The sequence below is a fragment of the Melanotaenia boesemani genome, chromosome 5 (genome assembly GCF_017639745.1).
Source record: "Melanotaenia boesemani isolate fMelBoe1 chromosome 5, fMelBoe1.pri, whole genome shotgun sequence".
NCBI classification, from domain to species: domain Eukaryota; kingdom Metazoa; phylum Chordata; class Actinopteri; order Atheriniformes; family Melanotaeniidae; genus Melanotaenia; species Melanotaenia boesemani.
The window spans coordinates 38,329,082-38,346,163 of NC_055686.1; the positions used below are offsets into that span (position 1 = coordinate 38,329,082).

At 39.2% G+C, this 17,082-nt stretch overlaps 1 protein-coding gene across 1 annotated transcript in view; it reads left to right on the forward strand.

Moving 5' to 3' along the window:
* The window catches only part of htr2cl1 (5-hydroxytryptamine (serotonin) receptor 2C, G protein-coupled-like 1), a 44,193-nt gene that overhangs the window by 22,591 nt on the left and 4,520 nt on the right, over positions 1–17,082 (forward strand). The window contains exons 3-5 of the mRNA XM_041986022.1: positions 13,152–13,315; positions 13,407–13,513; positions 15,772–16,009. Coding sequence (XP_041841956.1) covers positions 13,152–13,315; positions 13,407–13,513; positions 15,772–16,009 — 509 coding nt within the window. The remainder of the gene's footprint in view (positions 1–13,151; positions 13,316–13,406; positions 13,514–15,771; positions 16,010–17,082) is intronic.

A 17,082-nucleotide genomic window follows, 5' to 3' on the forward strand; every position in this document is an offset into this window, starting at 1 on the left:
TGGAATTGAGGTACTCTGTAAGCATGTTTTTCATCTATTTTCAGCTCCAAGATTAACATATTGATTAACTGAGTTGATGTAGTCCTTAAATACACTCACTGAAAACCAATGTGGAATGGTTTCCCCTGCATTAATCTTAAAACTAACATAACGCTAACCTAATGCAACCGTGTCACTAGATTAGCACTGCTACATAGCTTCAATCTAACATAAGCTTTACATAACATTAGTAGTTGTACTTGCACAGGGATAAAATCTCCTCTAGAAATGTGCAGTCAAATATCGATATGACTGGTTAGGAAATCAAATTAAAACTGACTTCAAACTGGTGTAATGACACTGGTGATCCATGCGTGTCTGTAAAGACTGCCCTCCTCCAGTGGCCTGCAAAACACATGCAGTGGCACCTGGGGTATACAATTAGATTCAGAGGTGGCCAGTGCCACCCTGGCCAACCATGCACCCCACCCCCCAACCAAACAAAACCAGGACATGTGAACAGAGCATAATATGAGTCCATGAAATCAAAGAAAAGCATTCAAACCAAAACGACACTCAGACCTTCACTCAAATGTTAATTAACCTGTAGGTCTTTCGTAATCAATATATTTTTAGACAGGTTTTACTCTTTGGTCCTGTTTTGCATCTTTTGTTTAGAAAGTAATCCTTTTAACACATGGCTCTTACATGTGGTTCAGGTCAGTGATTAATTAACACATGATAATTCATTTTAGCTTGAATAAACTCGACTTACGATATCACAATCCTTCCCTCCTTTATCCCTCGTTAGATAAATTTTATTAGAGTTTCTCAAGTGTGTCTGTGTGAATTTCTCTGTGGAAAGTGTTGAGGGATCAGATGACATTTAAAACTCTCTTCTCAGCACTGCTTTACTCTCTCTGACCTCCAGTTTCGATTGATGTCATTTTGTGCCCTTTAAGGCCCGAGAGGGCCTCCATTTCTTTGCTCACACACATACATAAACACACAGGCATGCAGAGATTGTAAGAGTTTCATTATATCCTCTGACCTTACACTTAAGGCAGCAAAGTCATTGCATAAGTTCATGACTACCCTTGAAGGATAAGTTGTCAGCTGCAATGTCTTTACATGACATACGCATCTGCTGTTGCAGAATAATACATGCCCCCGTTTTTCAAAAACAAATTGAAACAATTTCAGGAGGTCTTAATGACATATCTGAACATTGGTTAAAATATTACAGAATTAAAACTCAATTCCACTTTCTTTCTTCTACAGGGTGAGCTTTATTTCAGACTGATGGTAAAGCTCAGTGCAACAATGTAAAAATATATTTGAATACAAATTACTCTCAATAGCTCTTAAATTACAATATGAGAGCATATAGTACCTAGCCTGAGTACAAACAACAAACTGAACTCAGACTAGCACACACTAAACTAACCGGCTGTTTATTCTCATGATTTTTCTTTCTTCTGTAGATCAACTATGAACAGTTGGCACTGATAACTGCTTCATGCACAGTTTTATCGTGAGTTATGCGGCGAACTGGTCCAGCATTTTTTAAAGTATCACACCACAGATAGCAACTTTGAATTCTGTTGAATACTTTTGATGCTACCTGCTTCAGTCATGTCTGCATGTCTGTCGCTTTCGGCCAGGAGGAGATGTCTTCCGGTGGTATCCAACGTTCACTGGGAGTTTCGACCCTACGCAGTCCGGCGGAAGACTAGTCTCTTTCCTAGGTCCACTTTTATCTCCCACGATTGTGCTGCTTGGAGAAGGCCCTTCTTGATCTTGTGGAGGGCTGTTGGTTTCTGCCCTTCCCTATGAACTGCATGGATGGCGTAGGTCTATAGTTGATCTGCCACTATTTCCAGTCTCTCCCCCTCCAAGGTGTTGGCCAGTGCAGAGACGACCTTGTTGTGCCGCCATCTTTATCTTCCCTGGCTAAGAGCAATCTTTGGCAGGTTCCGTTTTGTCCAAACTCCTTAAGATGCAAATTCCACTGCACTAGACCTCCTCCCTTCCTCCTCCAGGTGCCGGAAGGGGGGGGGGGGGGGGGGTCATATGATGACGAGGCCGAATTTGCACTGATCTTTTCACATTTTTATGGAATTTATTTTGTCTACATAAAACAACAGCTTTTTTTTCAGCCCACATTCAATGTGGTGGAGAAGATAAATTTTGACCAAGTCTTCTGTTCAGTGTTTGTCCCTTTATAGAACAATAACATATATAACAAATATACAACCTGTCATTAGCAGAACCGATATGAGTTTACAGCTCCCTGCTTTGCATTTCATGCATGCATCACCATCAAGATGAAAATGGGTTTATCAGTGAATTTATATTTATGTTTCTGCATTTTCTAGCATTACTGGATACTGGACACTGGTCAGATTTAAAACACCTGAACAAACACCAAAGCCATCAGTCCGTTACATGACCCTCATCTTCACCTCGTCTTATTAAGGTGTGCGTCAAAACTGCAGCAAAAACGAGGGAGTTTATACCTCTTACACGGAAAGCCGAGAGTAGGTGATGTCGTTACCAGGTAACTTCGACTCTGAAATAGCAAAAAGGTCAATCTACCGGTCACATTGTATTTCCGGGATATCAACCTCCAAAACACTTCCAATTTGTTACCAACTGTTGGCACAAGTGTTTGTCACTGTGCAACGGAGAAGAAGCTGCTGGTAGCTGCGGACAAGGTCCGAGATACGGTCTTCAAACCTATCCACCAGTGTGTTTACATCTGATCCATCATGTTCATTCTCCTCTTCACATGAGCGCCTCTAGTGTTCCAGTCAATATTGCAACTCGTGCACTCAACACAACATCTACATGAAAAAGGAACTATGGGAAAGTGTGGCAGCTATGATACAAACATGGATGCATCGCTAACAGCAAGTATATCTCAGCCCTAAGAGGTTTAAGGGTTCTGGTTTCTGCACTCATACATACCAACTGATGCTGCTTTCAAAAACAAATCTGAACTTTGTGTTTTTCCAACTGCAGATAACAAATGAAACAGAAAGAAAGTTTTTTTTTTTTGCTTTTTGTTTTTTTTTTTTTTGCTTGGACTCGATTTTTTTAATGCTTCCCAACCCCAATTTTAGCATTTGAAGTCATTTTATGAAAGGTATTTTTATATAAACCAATCACCTTCCTTTTGCTGTTTATGATCAAATAAAACCTTAGACAAACCACTGGTCAGGAATTATCAGCTCACTGCTTTTTGAAGTCAGCTATAAAACTGTTTATGAGAATTTGTTACTAGAAGCAAAGCACAAAAGCAAAAGTAAACAAGTTCCAATTTTAACTTGTACATCAAATGCTGGATCTGAAGATGTTCTGGATGTGGAGATAAAGATTCAGAGGCTTGATCATTTTAATCTGAGCTACTGTGATGTAATGATGCTGTGATATAACAGAATCCTGTAAATCTTAGTCATCTACTCTGTCCTCAGCTTCCCTTGTCCTGGCATCTGCAGAGCTGAGGGTCCCAGCTGTTTGAGGGGATTATAAAAATCAAAGGATGATGTATTAGTAGATGCATTATATGATACAAATTGTCTCAGCTTGACAAGAAGTGTTTCAATCACATTTCAGTCTCTGATTACAATAGAATTGCAATTTTTTACGACCTTGACAAACACATTTTGATTGGTTTCCAAAAAGTAAATCATTTTGTTTTCATTATGACTTGGACATTTTGTGTGATTGTTTCTTGCAACACATTATTCCATATACAGCAAATCTGAAATGTGAAAAGTGTTCTGGTAAATTTGAAAAGTGGAAACATATGTTTAACTATGTATTTACATAATGGATGTTTGCTGTATAAGGAGTGTCAGTTACTGCCATTTATTCACAAGATGCAAATTCTCATAAATGGTAGGGACTGTGTTAGGACAGTATGGGACATGTCAGTCTAGAGCTGTAAACCTTTAATTCATTAAGAATGGCTTCTTGACAGCCACCCTTCCATGAAGACTATTTCTGGTGAGGCTTCAGTGAGGAGTCAGGTGTATCTTTCTGCTCATGGGTCAGGATTTTGCTGGATGTTTTCCTGTTCCTTAAGGGCAAAAAACTTTTTTTTCTCTGGTGTTGATAATTTTGTTTAAGGCCACTTGTCCCACATCTAGGGCCCTCATATTTGTAAGGGCACATTTCAAACAATGCCAAGATATTGCTTTTATTATGTTTTTTTTTTTTTTGCTACTGTTAGCTCTTTAGAGATAGCCTGTTTAGCTAGATAATAATTTAGTTTGTGTGTGTGTTATTCAAACAGGCAACTAAACAAATGGGAACTAATTATATGGCTTTTTGATACACAGTTATTTACGACGAAGTATCTTAGTGACACACTAAGAAAAAAAAATGTGGAAGATTATTTTTTTCTCCCTTCCTCACTCAGAGAATAAACTTGAAATGTTGAGAATAAACTTGAAATCCAGTTTTGAGAATAAAGTTGAAATGTCGAGAAAAAAGTCGAAATATAGTTTTAAGAATAAAGTCAAAATGTTGACAATAAAGTAATGTCTTTAAAATGAATTTTAACCAGCTTTATTCTCTAAAACACAGTCCCTAGTGTCAATGAGCTAGTGACCTTGTACTTTAGCGACAAGGAAATTCTTTCCCTTTTAACTTTATTCTTTCCCTGTTTACTTTATTCACATTTCAACTTTATTCTCAACATTTCAACTTTATTCTCGAAAGTGGATTTCAACTTTATTCATGTAAAGTTTTGGTTAACTGCTTTAAGCAGAACTTTATTTTGAAATGTGAAGCACTGGAACAGGATGTGCATGTAAATGTTAGATCATTGACTCAGGATGTTTTCCTCTATGGTTTTCCTTAGGCCGAGCAGCAGTTCTGAGAGCACGTAATAAAGAACCGGCTAATGTCAGCAGTTCCCGCACAACTCGTGGGGTCAAGTTATTCCATAGCGGCCAGTCAAAACAATTCTCTTCATTTCCACTTCATTCTCAAAATCGCAACTTTATTCTTGAAACTGAATTTTGATTTTATTCTGGACATTTCGACTTTATTCTCTAAGTGAGGCAGGGAGAAAAAAAATCATCCCCCACATTTTTTTTTCTCAGTGAGGCCCTTGTACTCCGTCGTAGTTTAAAATGGGTTCCTTGTTAAATTGTCTGTTATGTGTAGATATGCGACTGCTCCATCCCTTGAAATAAGGAGCCCTTTTTATGCCTGAATTATTCATTTATTGAGGCCAGTACTGAGTGGCTTTACAAAAGAAAAATATATTTTCCTCAAAGAAATTTTCAGATACAAGGACTGAGCTGAAAATTACTGAAGAAAATTGCCCATTGTCCAAAGACCTTCAGTAAGCATGTGGAACATTGTTCATGTCAGTTTCAAAGGACTGCAGAAATCTTTGGCTTATGTTACAGCTGAGGCCTGAAAAATAAGGGAACAATGCAGGATGTGTCATATTTCCATCAAATAGTAAAACTGGACAGACCAAGGCCGCAATAAGTCACATCTGCATGATGCATCGTTGCCATTGCTCACTGAATAAGATGTTTCTCTTTCTCACTGAGAGAAATTTACTATGGAAACAAGTCACTTCCATGTGCAATCTAATACTGTATGTTCTAAAAACGATCTGGGTATGTTGTTAACCGCATCTCCACCGGGTACTATCTATGGTTCAGCTCACTCATGGTCTTAGAAAGGTATTAGAATCAATCAAACTCTAACCTTGATTGCGGTCAGATCGTGCAAACCTGGAGCTTGTTCACTTGAGTTCTTTAGTGTGCTCTTTTAGAGGAGGTTTGCAGTAAAAAATGTATAACAGAGGTAAGTAAATCAGCAATTATGATCATGTAACAGCTAATTTTCCACAGAACTGCATGTTTAAAAAGCAAATGTATCTACAGTCACAGTGCTCTTTCAAATGTGCTTCTGATAAAGTGAACAAAGGATATAATACAAAGCAATCACAGTGACTTACATTTCCTGGTGTGGTAAGTACAAGGCATTGCATACATTTATGTAATTTTTCAAGGTGAAAAAAATAGACAGGCAAGTGGATAAGTAATGCTTTTAGACAGTTGTAATGATGTGCAGTATCATTACACCTCTACAGTTTGTTTTTGCACTTTTACATGGAATAGAAATTTCTCAAGGGTGACTAAATGTGTTCAGATAAGCTACTTTTGAATCAGACAAAATCTCTGTTTTCCTGTTGGCATTTCTTTGAAGTCGTCGAGAGATTGAACACCACAACATTCAGTTATGATTGAGGCTCTGAAAGAGCTTAAAGTAATCAATGCAGAAAGATTACCAATGAAACATCCATTCGAGGGTGTATTCACTTACCGTGGAGAGATTTTTTTTTTTCTCCTTTCTTTCCATTTCTGGCCAGTTTCAGTCCCTCTTCTCTTTTCAAATCCATATGGCCTGAAGCGTGTGCTCTCAAGTACCAATCTAGACATGACAGACTACTCATTTGAAGTGAACTTGAAATGCATGAAATAATTTAGCCAGTTAGTCATCAGTTAGCTATTAACTCAGAAAATAACATAAATATTTTTTTATTTGGTTTGTTTTGTAGCTGTTTTCTGAAATCTGTAGTAATATTGTTATTTGAACTTATTCACTAATGATGCTAATTAACAAAATGTTTTAAGAAGGATGTGCAATAGTTGAGGGGAAACAGTTTTCATTTGGATTTACTGTTATTGCTCTAAATTGGGAAAACACCAGATGGATGCTCTGTTTACTTGGTAAGGGTGGTGCATTTTAAAAGGTTTAATTACTTCCTCAGCTTGACGTATTTTATTACTCCCCGCAGACGTCTTTATCAAGTTGAGAACATCTGTTTGCAAACATTCACATGAATGCTGTAATGTCTAATTATGGATTTTTAAAAATAATTAAGACAAACAGTTGTTTGAGTTTGATTTATAATAGTCAGATTAGTCCCATTTCAGGAAAAACACGACTTTAAAAGATTTAAGGAAGAACATTTAATTGTCCACTAGATTCGGTATGATTGGGTATTCAGCTCACCTGGGGGCCGCACATAGACTGTATATAAAAGATGGACGGAGCCTCCATAACGTCACCCGTAGGTTTCTGAAGAGCAAAAGTGAAGCTCGTTGGGCGTTCCTACCATCACCATCTTGGTAGCGTCACGCGTGTTGTCAGTCCCGGGAAATCCAAAAATGGGCAAAGAGGTGGAGCTGAGAGGGGGACTGTGAAAGTGAGAGTGGATGATTGACACCCATCGAACTCTGAGCAACCTGTAGCTAAGAGCTAACAAGCTAACGCGGAGCTAACAGTATCTGACCAGCTAATGGATGTAGACGGGCTTAAGCTAAGGCGCACTGTTAACTGACTAAAACCCGCGGTTGTGCTGCACTCTCCCTTCTTGCCGCGAATATTGGATGCATGTGAGTCAAAAGGACACCCCCCTAATTATGCTGAATTTCAAGATTAAATAACATCCAAACGGATGAGTTAGAAAAAAAGCTCACCTGCCTCACAGTTGTCGTGAAGGTAAACTTGACCTATTAATCCTAAAATGGATTTTTGTACCAGGCTTTAAACATGTTTTTTTCTGCTGTGAAGTTGTTCTTTTTAACATGGGAGTCTATGGGGATTGACTCTCTTTTGGAGCCAGCCTCTAGTGGATGAGGAGGGAACTGCAATTTCTTTGCCCTTCACATTCAGGCTTCACATTTTACCGGCGGAGGTTGCCACTTAAGGTTGCAACATGCAGCCGGTTTCAGACTGCACTTAGTCAAACTAATCAAACTGTTTAAATAACGTATTCCCCTCCTTTACTGAGGTGCTACATCAAGAATTACAATGACAAGACAAACAATGAACAATAAAACTGGCTCATATATTGGTTAAAGCTGGGAAACGTCTGTTTCCGCCATGAATTTGTGGTCCGCTTCTTGCACCTGGTTCACTTGAAGCGAGCTGAGATCTCCATTTTTTAGGTGAACCAGAGTCCCTTCTTTGACCCGCATCAGAGTTTGGTTGCACATTCACACCTCCCCAAACAGACCAGAATTTCCAGGCAAACAAAGGGTTCATGTGAGAAGGGCTGGTGTGATTGACTGAGTCAGTCGTTTTCTAATGAAATTTTAACAAAAAGCTCTCATTCACTATGTAGTGTACAAACTTATATGATAGACAAGGTAAATGAAACAGACCATCATGAACTGGAGCTTTAAGCCACGAAATGACAGCGTCTGCTAATGCTAGCAACAACTAGCTAGCTATCACTAAAAGTCTCTTTATTCTGATACTTATCAGATGTTTCAGGAGCTAAATTATTTGTTCTGAGACACTGGATTTGATCAGTTATTGATCAAATGTGTGCAGGAACAGCATTTGAAACTTCAACATCGTGTCATTGGGCAAGACACCAGCGGTGGCATCACTGGCGTAATGTCAGCGAAAGACTTGGCGCAGATTGGCAGCCACATTTCTGTTAGTCTGCCCCAGGGCAACAGGTGCTACACATGTAGCTTTCTACCACCAGTGTGTGAATGTAAAGCACTTTGAGTGCCTCAAAAGGCACCATAAAAGTCGTATTGATTATTAGTATTAAACATAGGGATTGTACATACTCCACAAGAACAGAAAAATTTGTTTTCTCTCCCAATTACATTTCGGGTTTAGGAATACTCGCAGCTTGTTCTTGACACATCATCTTGGTAGAGTTTTTATTTATTTATTTTTTTATTCTTTTTTGGAGCCATTGTGTGATTGATCAGAAATCAGAAGTGTCCGTGGTTAAGGGGAAAAAGACTGGTGGTACGAAGATATAAGAAGGTTGACTGGATAATTTTAAGGAACAGCTGGCCGAGGCTGTGAGGAAGACACATTATGTGTGGAATCCAAAGACATGGACAACGAACCAGGCAATCACGCATGTGCCATGGACAATGGTTCTAATGAAATATAACATTTCTGAGCCACGACATCTTTTCTTTCTTTGCCACCTTGAGAAAACAAATAAACTCCTTCTTGTGGAGTATGTATTTGCATGTGATAACATCAAGGCCACCAGGGCTCTAAAACAGTTTTATGCTTTGACATATTTGATTTATTTTTGTTGTATATAGTCATTCATTATTAATACATTTAAGATTATTAAATTGTTACAACTGTAATCAGTGTTCATATAAGTGGATAAAGAGCCATTTTAAAAGATGTGACTAAAGGATTATTAAGGATGTGAAAAGAAATCTAACATGGTCACAAGCTAAAACTGCACAGTTGTGCTGACCCTCAGCTCAGACTTAACGTCTACCTATCCTGCCTGCAGTTAGTTATGCAACATGTAAATGTGAACATCAGGTGCACAGTGATGAAGCACCACAGCATCCAAGAAATGTGTGAACTGCATCCGCCGCTCTATCGCTGCTCCCTAGTGAGTCCTCTATGAAGAGAATGCAGTAGAGCGACTAATGACCAACTGAGAGAACAATCCAAACAACCTTGGTTTCAGTCCTGTATTTTCAGGTAGTTTATTTTATTTATTAATTTATTTAAACAAAAAATGTAAAAACAGAAAACACCAAACCATAGTCAATGTTTGGAAGAGCTGTGGATGGAAGAAACAGATATATGAACTGCAGACGTTAATGACTCATTCTAAAAACATTATTGTTCACTATTAATTATCTAGCCTTTTCTTTAAATACATTTTTCTTTATTTTCTAGATGTTGAAACATTATTTGTGTTTTGAAAATTGCTTTTGTCTCCTTAAAGTTTAATTTGCTCTCCTGGCCGTGCACAAAAAGTGTAAAAGAAGCCAGTTTACCAGCACAGAAGTGCAGAAAACATCTTTAATGGATTATTTGAGAAAGCGTTTAGTCTTTGGGTAAGATCTTTGCCTCAGTCTTTCTGTCTTTGTCCTTCACAACTGACTGCTTTTATTATTATATACATCTCTGTTTTCCTTCTGGTATTTGTTGACCCCTCGTAAGGGTCCTCACTTCCACATACTGCTGTGATTGAGGTTTGAGAGGGCTCACAGCCATCAGTGCTGAAGGATTATCGATGAACCATCCAGAGGAAGGTTTCTCCTGCTGTCTTCTCTCATATAACAACATGAACTGTTTGACATGGAGGTTGGTTAAGCCCGTCTGGATTTGTAAGTTCTATAAAATTTCAGCTTACATAACAAAACATTATATATTTCTAGTTACTTAATTATTAACACTATGAGCTCCTCATTTTCATGTATTGATTGACTAATTTAATTTTTATTACACTGCACATATAGTCTATATTTGTGATTTTTACACCTTTATGTTTTTCCACTGGCTTGTCTATGGTACTGCAAAGGTCTTTGGGTTCTCTATATTGAGATTGATTGTATTGGCTACTCTCATCTGTGCAAGCATGGATATTTCATACTGTCACAGAAAACCATCCCTTTCTCTCTTAGTTTTATTAGCTACGTTGTGGCGCATACGGTGGGTCAAATCACACTGAGAATGGGACTGATTCAGGATCTGATAAAAATTCTAGACTAGCCCCTACTTGCTTCAGTTCTTCAAGGTTGATGAGATGACATGAGTTGTAACTAACAAAAACTTTATTACCTCATCTACCAATACAGAAGCGAGGTCCCATAACGAACGGTCATCAAAAACACATGGATCCTTATTGCAGTGCCAACTATGAACTGACAAATTCATCACGCTGCCTCATCAGACCAGGAAATATTTTTCTAATTATAGATTCTTTTTCTGAAAAGACCAGCCCAACTAGCATTAACAACAATGATACTCCCCTTTCTTTCTCATCCTGATTCTCAGTTTGAACTTCAGCAAGTCATCTTAGCCCCGAATACATACCTAAATCCATTAAGTTGCTGCCATGTGATTGGCTGATTAGATATCTTTTTATTTGTGTACCTGAAAAAGAGAAAGTTGTGATGGATTCCACTTTTGTGGCATTCATATTTATTTGTGTTGCCAAATTATCATTCCTTATGTCTAATCAGTTTGCATGGTAAGTTCAAGATCATCCATTTTCATTTTTACAAATTAGAATTATATTGTGACAGTAGAGAAGAAAAATAAGAAAAAACATCCAAAAGAACTGGTGGTAAACAGTGACTCCATCTCTTTATTTGCATTGAATAAATTAAATAAAGCTATCAAAATTGCCTTCACTGGTGTGAAGTGTTTGGGAATGATGTTATAATTGTTGTGGACAATGAGTTGGCTTTTTAGCATTTGAAGTTGCATTTTCAGATTACATTACAAAGTTCAGTGTAAATTCTATTATTACACCCTCAAACATAAATTGTAAACTGCCTCATAAAGGATCCAGGAGTTCCCCATCCGGCACTGCTCTGTCTCAAGGGGTAAATCATTGTAAATAACAGTTCATTTATTGGCCAGGACACCTGCCCTGTGCAGGTGGGTTGGGTATTTTCTGTTATTTTCTCCTAATTCAATGGAGTTTTCATGCCTTTACGGGAGTGGTAAACAATTTATGTGCATCAACATCTTAAATTCTGTTCCACACACTATTTGAAACAGGATAAATGAATTATGACTCGATCCAGACCACCAGACAGCCTCATTAGTCAGATTTATTTGCTTTCACAGGTTATTTGGGCATTTACAGAAGAAAAATACCTGCTCATAATGTAGGCAAATTCATATTCCTAGGAGGTGCTTTGGTGTGCATGTGCAGTCAATTGTAACAATCACATTTGGGAAGCCGCCACCGCTCCAAATTGCATTTTGATGTTGGCCTGGACAGTGGCAGTGCAGGAGAAAATGATGTACCTTGCACTTATACCAGCCCACACTTTGGGCTTAATGCATCTGAGAGAGGGCTGAGAAAACCTGCTGTGTTTGTCTTGTTTTCAGCAGCTCTAAAAACAAGCATTTTTTTCTCTCCCCTGAGTCTCTATTCTCATGTCAGCAGAGACAAACAGAGAACCCGTTAAAATCAAAAGGGGAACATTAGTCAGTATTATTATCATAGGTCAGAAAATCAGCTCAGTCTTGAAAAGCTTATTCTCTCTTTAGTCTTTTATCTGCAGCATCCTCTAACAGCACCACAGTACCTCAACAAACATCCATTACACACTAATAGTTTTTAAAAACACTAACAGCATGTTGATTTATAACAGGTGTAGCTCTCATTACCAGCCTAATGTGTTATTCTGCAATACATTAGGAGGTTTTTTTCAACTGTCATTATTATAAAAATTGACACTTACCAGCTTAATTTGCCAGCCACCAAATGTGCTTCAGATTAGTTCTGGAGAGATAATGTTGCATTTTCAAGTAACATTAATCAAATACAAATATTCTCAGGTAATGACTCTCTCCCCAAGTACTTTGTTTTAAGTAGCTAATTTGACTTTAAGGTGATGACGAAACTGGTATTTCTTTAACCATTTGAGCCCTGTGCCTGTTTATTAGATCTCTGCCTGAAAATTGTATACCCATTATAAAAAGAGTATTTTTCTGCAACCACAAGGTCTATTTGAGTAGTTTTGGTGTCACATTAAAGGGGAGGCATGTATATCACATGTAAGATGTGCAAATATCAGTATATGTGTTGCTGGTGAAGAATAGATGACTATACCTTTTAGTTATTAAGTTATTGGTGGGGAGGGCTTATACGATAGAAGGATAGTTAGAGGTTCCCTTTCATAAATACAGGGCACAGACAATATGTTCAAGGTCTCTTATGTTCGTTGTTATTTGTTAGAGGAAGGACACATAATTTATTAACAGCAAAACAGTCTGTTTGAAATGGATTATATTTCATGGAGCAAGCACAAGAGAAACGACTAACTCAGATATACTAGTAGGTAGCTAAACATCATGAAAACATTTTCCTCTCACAAGTTCCCTTGAGACTGAAGTGAAAATTCAGGTGGAATTGCTGGAAAAAATATCAACGTACCTCTCTTTTAGTGTTTCCTATAAATGTCCAAATGAAGCAAAAAAAGTAGTGTAACAAGTGTAGATCTCAGTCTACTACAAGGTAATAGATTTAAAGTGCTGTTTTACTTTATGTCCACATCACTATGTTGAAAATAAACAGAAACAGAACTACATTAAAACATCTGAATAAATGCTTCAAGAAAATAATAAAAATTTTTTACTACTATCTTTGTCGTCCTCTTCAGGTGTGTCGATGCCCATTCCAGTGATCGGCCTCCACAATGAGGACAAGGTCTTTGTCAATGGCAGCTGTGCCCTCAATGAGGAACGCTTTATGCTGATTGGTTCCTTTGTGGCCTTCTTTATCCCACTGGTCATCATGGTAGTGACATATTGCCTCACTATACAGGTAGGCCTTCAAGTGTGGGTTTATGTTTGTGCTTGTATGCTAGCCAAACATGTCCTTTTTACAGCATCTTCACAATCTTTTCCCCCTGCAGGTGCTCCAGAGGCAGGCCACAGTCTTCCTGTATGAATCAAAGACATCCTCCCAGCAGCCTTTGAACACACCAGCAATCACAAACACACTGCAGCCCCCGCCGAGCACATTCCACCTTCCTCAGCTCAATACACTCACTGGTCCAGACATACAAGGTAAACAGTGATCAGGACTGCAAATCTTATTACTCTTTAATGTAGATTAAATCTAAAATTAAATAATCTAAAATGGGGAAAAGAGAAGGTCCAATGATACTGTGTTTCCCAAAACATTTGGACACCAAGTAAAATATGAATCAAAAAAGAAGAAAAATATTAGCTTATTTTAATTCAGCTGAAAATGGTCCAAAATTCCTAAATCTTTATTTTACGAAAACACTAAGCATTTGTCAAAGCATCCATCCATCCATCCATCCATCCATCCATCAATTTTCTATTGTCAAACCAAGGCCGGGTCACAGGCAGCAGCCTACACAGGGAAGGCCAGACTTTCCTCTCCCCAGCATTTCTTCCAGTTTGTCCAGGGGTATTCCGAAGCATTCCCAGGCCAACCAAGAGATGTACCTTCCATCGTGTCCTTGGTCTTTCCTAGGAAGTCCTCCCAATGGGACGTGCCCAGAACACCTCACCAGGGAGGCTGTATTACCGAGCTTCTCACCCAGCTCTAAGGGACAGCACAGCCACCCTGCACAGGAAACTTCAGTCACCACAGCTCATGATCATAAGTGCAGAAAGTAACGTAAAACAGCTGTGAATTGCTGCCTTACTGTGGTGGGGGGGTTTGAGTACCCTCATGAATTAGAGAAGTGATCCCCAACCCTGGTCCTCAAGGCCCACTATCCTGTAGCTATTAAATATTTCCCTGCTGCAACAGACCTAAATAAAATAAAATGAATCTCTGCATGTGTCTGCTACTAATTCATTAACTTGAGTCAGGTGTGTCACAGCAGGGAAACATCAAAAGTCTGTAGGACAGTGGGCCTTGAGGACTGGAGATAAGGATCCCTAAATTAGAGGGCTTTGTTGTCTGTGGCATCAGCGGCACCTAGTAGGTACATTGGTCTCACGGAAAGGCTAAGTCTAGAATCAAATAAAAAGAACTTATTGGACTGGCCACAGGATAAATTAGACACCTTCCCTGGAAGACAGAAACTGGGGCACCTTTCATGAGCCAAGACTGGAAATGGTGGGGCCCAACCCAACAGAGCCATGGTCCGCCACTTTCATGTGGGTTTACCACCCATGGGGAGGAAAACTGAGGTTGGGTACATTGTGAATTGTCAAAGTTTTATCCATCTGAATGCCAGGCTGCAGGTTTCTCCATCAGAACCAAGAAGATGAGGAGCGTTGCAATGTGTGGTTTTAATCTCATGGCTGATCTGTGTATAGTATTCAGCATTAATTAGGTCTTCACAGCTGTGCAATTTACATATGACCAGTGCACTTAAACACCCCCATACCATCATGTGCACTGGCTTTTAAACTGACTGCTGGTCACAGACAGGATGCAAACACTCCTCTAAGGCTGAGGATGCAAACACTCCTTGACTTCCAATTAGAATATCAGCATTGAATTTGTCTTGCTCCCGGGCAGTTTTCCTCTTCACCTCTAGGATCTAGTTTATTTATCTTTGTGGTGAGGATTTAGTGGAGCTGTGGCTTGGGAGATAGAGCAGTAGTACACCAATGAGTATGGGAAACAAATCTTACATGTCTGATCACATGTCTTCTACATGGATCACTAAGTAGCAAAGATGCGGACTTTCTGCTTATCTGCAGCTTTAGCATCAATGTTTGAGCATATCATGAAATATGTATTCATCATGTCCCTGTTTAAACCTTTTTGAGAGATTCCTAGATGGATTCCTTGCCGGTTAGAAATGTGGCTGTGTGCCCCTGTCTGGACAAAGGTTTTGTTTTGTAACACTTTGACAAAGATCTCACTGGAATCACTGGAAATTGTGTGTTTGGGAGGTCGTAACATAAAACGGATTTTTCCAAGAGCCAAAATCTGATCTTATTAGTTTGGCCCACATACTTGCTCCATTGAGAAATATTATTACAAGATGTGCTAGTCTGTCCCCATTTTCCACCTCATATTCTGTCCATTCCAGACAGAGAAATGTTTGAGCAGCACTGCCAAAGGAAAATCTGGCATGCTTTCACTGGTTCTTATACTGGAAGTAATTATATTAGCAGCTACTGTGGAACTGGTTTTTTTTAGTTTTCTACTTACATGCATAGTTTTCATTTTCCAGTGTTGGTGTGTTGATTATTCTCTTAAATATTTGTAAGAATAGTTTTTTTTCCAACCACAAACTATTGCCTACGTAGATATTTAGGATGCTTTTCCTTTGCCTTTCCCACAGAGTTAAAGCCCCCGCCCCCTCAGAGCAGGCGAAATACCCTGAGCTGCCTGAAAGGCACCGAGTCCGGCATTCTGCTCAGCGCCTCCACCTCAGACAGCATCAGCATCATTCCCAGCTCCGAAGTGACATCGCAGCTCAGCTCTCCAGCTGCTGGTCCAGGCCGGAGTGACCCATCAGGTTGCCATGGGCGACGGGGGATGATGCAGGCCATAAAAAATGAGAGGCGGGCCTCAAAGGTGAGAATAAAACTTGAGTGATTGTTGGTTTATCTTACAGAGTTTCATAGATGGCAAATTATCTTGCATACACATTACAACTTGTCAGCTGCTTTCTATAACTTCTAATCAGTGTAGTATTTGACTTTATTATTGAGTTGTGGTTTTCACAGATTTCTTTAACTTTTTTTTCATATTAACAAAATTACTGGTGATTTTTGTGGCAAAGAAAAACAAAGGGGGTGTGGGTAATTTAACGACTTTATGTGTGCACTAATGTGGACTATTGTCACTTTGAGTTCATCTACCGATGGTGTGAGAGGAGCGCTGCTTTGCTCACAAACGCTTTACTAACCAATCAGAATTTGAGCGGGGCCTTGGAAAAGGCGTGGTTGAGATCCAGCTGCAGTTTAGATCTATGCTATCGGCTCTTTATCGATAGAGCAGAGACGCTGGTGAGAACTGTAGCTGTAAACGGGGTACCTTGTATTTGTTGGTGGGGTGTGGGGTAACCTTGTGATATTTATGTAAATTATTTTTGAACACATCATCTCTGTTTGTCCTCTGTTGGTAGTGTGTTCACCAGTGTGTGCACACCTGTCTTTGCACATCTGGGTGGAGGAAAATTGTGAGCGAGCGACCATAGACTCACTCGCCCAGACCCACAAGCTAAACAGTGATCAGGACTTCAGATCTTATTACTCTTAAAATGTAGATAAAAACCAGAAATTGGTGGAGCTTTTTTTCTTTACTAGACATGCCCAGAGTACCTCACAAGGGAGGCATCCTTACCAGATGCTGTGGCACGTTTTGATGTGGAGGAGGTCTTCTCCCTTCCCGGATGACCGAGCTTCTCACCCTATGTCTAAAGGACAGCACAGCCACCCTGCACAGGAAACTTCAGTCACTACAGCTCATGATTATAAGTGAAATGCCACCTTACAGTGGTGGAGGGGTTTGAGTACCCTGATGAGTTACAGCAGTGAGTGCACGACCATGTACAGTCTGAAATGACAAGCCGTCATTTAAATAAAGTAAATAACATCAGGCCGTTTGGTTTTTAACTTTGTCTATAAGCGTGGTTGGAAGAAACG